This window comes from Vulpes vulpes, chromosome 15 (assembly GCF_048418805.1).
Source record: "Vulpes vulpes isolate BD-2025 chromosome 15, VulVul3, whole genome shotgun sequence".
NCBI lineage: Eukaryota > Metazoa > Chordata > Mammalia > Carnivora > Canidae > Vulpes > Vulpes vulpes.
The window spans coordinates 111331271-111337772 of NC_132794.1; the positions used below are offsets into that span (position 1 = coordinate 111331271).

The window sequence follows — 6502 nt, forward strand, 5'->3', positions numbered from 1 at the left end:
AGGGGCAGGGGGGTGACCAGGACCCAGGAGGCCTAGCGCTGCCCACTCGGCCCCCACCTTGCACACACTCGCTGTCTCTCGACCCCCTTGCGCCCGTCTGTCCTCGCCTCCTTCCCTCCCCGTCTCTGGCACCTTCTGTTTCGCTCTCTCCTCCCCCTCCTTCCGCCTGTGCCTGTCTGACTCAGTTTCTCCTCCCTCCCCTCCCTGTGTGTGTGCATCTGTCCCGGGATCCCATCCCGCCGTCACTGCTGCGCTGTCCCATCGCCCTCCCCGCTCCGCGGCCCAGGGCACATCTTTGCGGCGTCTCTAGGCCCCACAGGACACGAGTTGGCCGGAGCGGCTGGGGGGACCCGGGGTGGCGGGCGGCCCAGACCCGGTGCCCCCGGAACCCGGGCTCCCGGAGAGCCACAGCCCACGGCAGCGCCACGTAATTAAGACGTAAGAGGCCGTGATTCCCCGTGTTGGCAAACACCGGCCGCTGCTAACGCGATCCCTTCTTGCAACAGGTTCTTGAGTTTAAACGCCGTGTGATTGCGCGTAAGTAGCCGCGTCCGCCGGCGGGCCGTTTGCAGAGCCGCTTTCACCCGCAGATTTCTGGTTCCGCTCGGGGTCGAGTTCATTTGACTGAAGGGTAAGCGGGGCCCCGGGGGCCCAGGGCGGGTGTCTGACGGGGGGAGCCCCGGGCCAGCCGCCCGGGGACTGGGATGATGAGCCGGGTGGGGTTCGCTCTAAGAAGTTTGGGTCCCTGGGGCGGTCACGCTGACCTCGCGTTTTTGGGGTGAAAGCTGGGAGGCCACGGGCACTGGGGGCACAGAGCCGGGCCGGGGGATCAGCGCCTGGACGGGCACAACCCGAGGCCTGCCTGGCCGTCCCCGCGGCCCCGATGACCCCCGCAGAGTGAAGGGCTGGGTACCCCCCTCCCCCGTTGGCGAAGTGGGGCTTTGGAGCAGCCGCTGGGCCCCAGGGACAGCTAGGGAGGCCCCCACGGACACATCCAGGGCGGCGCCAGACCCCAGGCCGAGGCCGGGCAAGAGGTGAGGCTCTGGGCACAGGGGAGCAGAGGTGCCGGCCTCCCCCCGCCACTCCCTCGAGCTGTGCCCTCACGGCTGCGGGTTCGTCCCGCGGGGGGCCTGGGCCCAGCCTGCCTGCCCCTCTCGCTCCAGTGCCCCTGGTCACACGGCCACCCAGGTCAGGGCCTGAGGCCGGGCCGCCACGCCATCTCCCTGCCAGCCCAGCCCTGGCCTCCGGCGCGTTCCCCGACGGCTCCCGGGTCCTCAGTAATCAAGGCAAGAACCCCCCACCCCGCACCTGCGCCTCTGGCCTGGCGTGTCGGCTCGCTCCTCACCGGAGCTGCCACAGGTGTCCTCTTACGACCTTTGTTTAGAGACAGGGATGCCAGGCACAGAGGTGCAAGGACCTTGCCCAAGTCACCTGAGTGAGGTGGAGCCATGCCTGTGCTCAGGGCACAGGTGGGGAAACTGAGGCAGACAGCTTGCCAGGGTGGGGTTTACTGCCTGTTTGGGTGCCTCGTCTCTCTGAGGACCCCTCCCACCCACCTGTGTGCCCCTTGCTGAGCGCTGGGCTCCGAGCTGCTCAGAGAAGAATCCCCTCCCCTCCCCGCCCCGGTGCCTGAGTGATGGGGGGCAGCCGCGCACCCTGCAGCGGGCACGGCCCGCAGCACCGACCTGACGCACACTGGGCGGGCCTGAGGGGGGCGCGCTGGCCTTCCGGGGATGGAGCATCCTGCAGGAGGGCCTGTCCATGGAAGCCCCGGGCAGCCGGCGGCATGAGCGCCATCCGGGTGGACGAAAGTGGCAGGTGGCCAGAGCCAGGGGTCGGCAAGCCTGTGGCGGAGGCCCAGGGAGGCGCTGGGTAGGCCTTGGGGGCCCCATGCTGCATAGTCCTTGCTTTCTGCAGCAGCTTGAGGGCAGGATTGGGCCGGGGGGGCCACAGAGAACGGCCACAGTGTGGGAGAGGCCTGCCTCGTGCTTGTCAGGTCCTAGGTGACATTTTATTCCGTACCCGTACGTACGTGTGTTTGCACGTAAAACACCCTGAAATGACCAGTGTGGTGCACGTTCCCCTCCAGGTGAAGGTCTAGAACAGTGCCAGCCAGTGCCCCGGATCACGTGCCCCCGAGAAGTAACCGTCTTCGGCCTCCGCGCTGCGCCCATTCCTGACCTTGCCCTGAGCGGGGTCATCCAGCTGGGGCTCCCCGAGCCTGGCTTCCTGGGGCCCACCCGCCGCAGCGGAGCCGGAGCTGGAGCCCTTCCCTCCAAGCTCTCATGCGCACTCACGCCACAGTGCTTCTCCCTCCCCGGACACTCGTGTATTTCCCCCTTCGTGCTGTCATCTCTAAAGCTGCTTGGCACGTTCCAGGGCGTGTCATCTGGTGAACGTGTTGGTGCATTTTTGCTGTGTGCATACCCAGGAGCGAAACCGGTGGGTCACGAGTAGGTGTCGAGGCACCGTTTGCTCAGGTGGCCGCCTCCTATGCAACCTTTTGATAGACAAGCACGCATCTGCTGTGTTCCCGCGGTGGCCGGTGGTGTCCCCTCAAAGAGCTGCACTGACAGGACAGTTACTCTCGCTCGAGTCGCTACCCAGTGGGTGGCGGTCAGGGTCCACGTGCACTCAGCCCCTGGTGGTGTCTCCAGGGCTCTTGGTTTAGGGCCTCAGCAGTAAGGTTGTCTGCTCTGCCCTCCTGTCTCCCAGACCTGCCCCCGGGGCCCCAGCCTGGGGCAGGTGGCCTCGGTCCACTGGGCTAACTCTTTAAAACAAAAGGACAACGATTGTAGGATAAAAAGCTTTGCAAAAACCAAACCTTTCAAAAGGGACGACTTGGCTTTTAGGATGTTATCAGAACCACTGTCAACCACTTCCTTCCAAACCAGGGTGGGAGCTTCTGAGGTGGTGGCCTGGCTGCTGGGAAGGCGTGGTTCACGCTTTCCCAGGGAGCTTGGGTCAGACCTTGGGGTGATCCGAGTAGCAGGTCCTCAGGGCTGTGAGCTTGCAGAGGGGCGTCTCCCCCACCCCCACCAACTCCAGCCCATGAGCAGTGGGGAGGGGTCTTCTGGACCCGGACCAGAGCCTCCAGCTCACAGCACCCAGGCTGCACGCAGCCCCAGTGACGAGGTCCCACCCTCCCTACAGCTGTTGAAGACTTCCGGGATGTCCCTAGGAGCCCACCCCAGGTCCCTCCTGCGGCAAGGACTCCCGCCCTCTCACAGTTCCCCTCGCATGCCCCCCCCCCAGCCCTGCTCCACTTCAGGACTACAGTCCGCAGCCTCCCTTCCTGGGGCACCCATTTTGGGGTCCCCTGTGGACCCCATAGGTGTTTGCATTGATGCCCTGGTCTCACTTCCCTTGTGCTCAGCATCCAGCCAGACATCAGGAAGCATCTGGGGCTCTGAAGGTCCTGGCTCCCCAAATCCCACCCAGCCAGAGAGCTGCTTTGCCAGGAGGCCCCCACTCTTGTGTGGGAGCGACCTCAGAGGACAGTGACCCCTGGGGTTCGGGCAGGAAGGCACTCAGAGCAGGGTCAAGCTCCTGGCCCTACCGTCAAGAGTATGACATTTCTGCCGGCCGCACAGATGGTGCAGGGGCAGTGGTCACTCGCGTGGGGCTCCCAGCAGGCCTCTGATGGAAGGCGTTGGGAGAGAGAACGGGAGGGAAGTGCGTGCCCCTGCCGGGGGGGCCGGGTCGGGGAGCGGGAGGAGGGGGCCATCCGTTAACCTGGCGCAGAAGGACCTGGAGCTTTCCGGAGGGCAGGCTGGGCCTGTGCTAGATGGGGGGGCGGGGGGGGGGAGGAGGCTTCGGCAGGTCAGGACCAGCTAACCTGTGGCCCTGCCCTCCAGGCCCAGCGACGAGCGTCATCCGGAGGTGAAGGCTGACGGGTACGTGGACAACCTGGCCCAGGCCGTGGACCTGCTGCTGCAGCACGCGGACAAGTGATGAGCCTTGGGGGGTGGCCCCCGGCCTCATGCCACCCCTGCCCCAGTGCCCGGACCACCCACAGCCCTGCCCCCTGCCCTTGACCCTCGACCGACAGGGAGAAGGTACCAGCTGGCACCTCTGCTTCCCCGCAGCCGCCTGGGGAGCGGGTCCCCCCGGGATGGCCTGCCCCCCGAGAAGTCAGAGCGGGGGACAGACCTGTCTGGGTACCCCCAGATTCGGAGCACCCTCTGCGCGTGGGCTGGAGGTGCTCTAGGAGCCCTCTCCGGCTGCACTTGCTCCTGTACCTGTCCCACCTCACTGGACCCGGGGACACTCACCCACGGCCCCTCTAGCAGACATTCTGTGCAGAGTCAGGGGCCTGGAGAAGGTGGGGGCGTGTGGCACCGCCCATGCAGCCCGGGGTGAGCCAGCCTCCCTGGGACTGCCCAGCACCCCTGCCCGCGTCCTGGCCCCCACCCAGAGTTGGAGTGGCCGCTTACCCCCGACCCCAACGGTGACAGCCCGCTGCCCTTCCTACCCCAGGAGTCACCCTGGAGCCAGAGGCTGGGGCAGCTCCCAGGGCCGCTGACGACCCGGCGGCAGGTGGAGGGTGATTCCGGGGCCCTAACTCGACAGACGTGTCATGCCCGACGTGTGCAGGGGTGACCTCTGGTGAAATAAACGGCCCTGACCTGACTTGGGCTTTGACTCAGAGTTTGACGACTGCGGGGTCTGGGGGGGGCAGGGCCCGCCACTGAGCCTCAGACGGCCACGGGGACACCCCACCTGCCCCAGCCCCTCGGGGGCAACGGAGGCCCCACCAGGGCCGAGGCCGCTCTCAGGGGCAGCCCTGCGGGGGGCGTGGCGAGCCACAGGCTTCCAGAATTCACTCACAGCCCGGGTTTCAGGTTTCAAAATCAATCAGCTGAACAGATAACGTGATTGCTCCGTTTCTCCTCGAATCGATCCCGAAGTCACCGATAGGTCTTGGGGGACAGCTGCCCATAAAAGAAGTCCCGGGTGCTGCACAACAGGATTCGCAGCGAAGCGAGGGCGGGAGAGAAAAGGCTGGGCCCCGGGCCCCGGGCCCCGGGCCCCGAGCCCCGAGCCCCGAGCCGGGCCGGCGGGCCGTGCTGTCCCCAGGCAGGCCGGGCACCATTAAATCAGGATTAAGAGGAACCAGTGGCCAAGTCTTTCATCGAGATGAGAGGCCACCCGCGGGGCTGGTGTCAGTGGCGGGCGAGGGAGGAGGGTTGTGTGGCCTATTAGCTGGGGAACATGCAAATCGCCTGCTCCTCCTGGAGCCCCCTAATTACCGCTTGTTAGCGGATCAGCTGCTGCCCTGGGCCTCGCTCACCCAGGCTCGGAGGGCGGCGGCCACGTTCCGGCCAGTTTGTCGGGCGGGTCTTTGGTTTTGCTCTTTTCCTTCCACGGGTCCGTGGAAGAAGCAAGAAGCTTGCTTGCCGTCCCGGGGGGGCACAGACGCCCGCGGCGTCTGGCTGGGAAGCGTGTCGCCCCCGGGGCCTGTGGGTTCAACAGAGTGGACATCCTCACTCTCCCCATTTTGAGAGAAGGAAATGCAGGTGCGGAGAGAGGGCCCACCCACGGGCTGGCAGGTGCAAGGGCAGAGCTGAGACTCAGACCAAGGCCGGACCCCGCATCTCGTCCTTTCTAGTCCCTCCTACAGTCCCTGGTGGGGGTGGCCTGGGGTGGCTGCAGCCGGCATCCTCCTTCTGGGGACAAAATGTTCCTCCGGACTGTGGTCATTCAGCCCTAGTGGGGCAGGGGGGTTCCTTTCCTGAACAGGTGCACAGTGAGCCCTGCGGGAGGCAGGGGGGCCCAGGCCCTGTCACCTGGCTGGGAGGACGACCCCTGTGGTGCTGCCCAGAAGGGAGAAGCCCCCCTCACCCCGGGTCCTTCCCACTGCCGGAGCTCGGCCTGCTGCAGACCCCCCTTCCCCGCGGGACCCAGGCAGCTCTCAAGCCACTGACTGACGACGCCGTTGGCTGTGGGCGAGGCTGGAGTTTGGGGCCTGAGTCAGCGGCCTAATAACCCGCTGCGGTCAGGAGAGGCAGCAGACCTGCCGATAAGAAACGGACGCCCCGCGCCCCGGGAACAGGCCCGGTCGGCTCCGTGTGTCCTTCTGGAGGGAGGCAGGGGCCTGGGCCCAGCAGGACATTGCAGGCTCTGGGGGCGACCAGTCGAGCCATTTCTGGGAGTAGGACGAGGGGCAGATGGGGTGCAGAGGACGACAGTCTGCGCAGGGTCACCTCTTTGGGGGCACAAGGGCTTCACCTACCCCCAGACCTTCCAACGCGAGCATCCACACGGTACCGGCCCAGGGCTGCACATGCCACCTGTGAAAACCCGATCCAAACTGGGCTAATCATCCAGCAAGAGAGTTTACGTCTCACATCATTTCCAAGACCGGGGCTAGCTGGGTCCGGATCCCAAAGAAATCCCAGGAGACCCCGAGGCAGGGCAGGGGCAGCCCCACCCAAACTCCCGCGAGAGAGAGGAGGCAGCGTGGCACCGGGACAGGAGAACGTGACCTGAGGCTGGGAGC

General features: G+C 66.1%; 1 protein-coding gene across 3 annotated transcripts in view; it reads left to right on the forward strand.

Moving 5' to 3' along the window:
- The window catches only part of LHPP (phospholysine phosphohistidine inorganic pyrophosphate phosphatase), a 129830-nt gene extending 125198 nt beyond the window's left edge, over positions 1-4632 (forward strand). Inside the window, exons 7-8 of one of the 3 annotated variants that reach the window (XR_011997613.1) lie at positions 507-631; positions 2090-4632. Coding sequence is in view for 1 of the 3 variants with exons in the window: in XM_072740336.1 (XP_072596437.1) it covers positions 3858-3954 (97 nt within the window). In the remaining 2 variants the exon portion in view is untranslated. The remainder of the gene's footprint in view (positions 1-506; positions 632-2089) is intronic. The other 2 variants (XR_011997612.1, XM_072740336.1) reach the window with 2 other exon arrangements.
- Positions 4633-6502: the final 1870 nt, after the last annotated feature.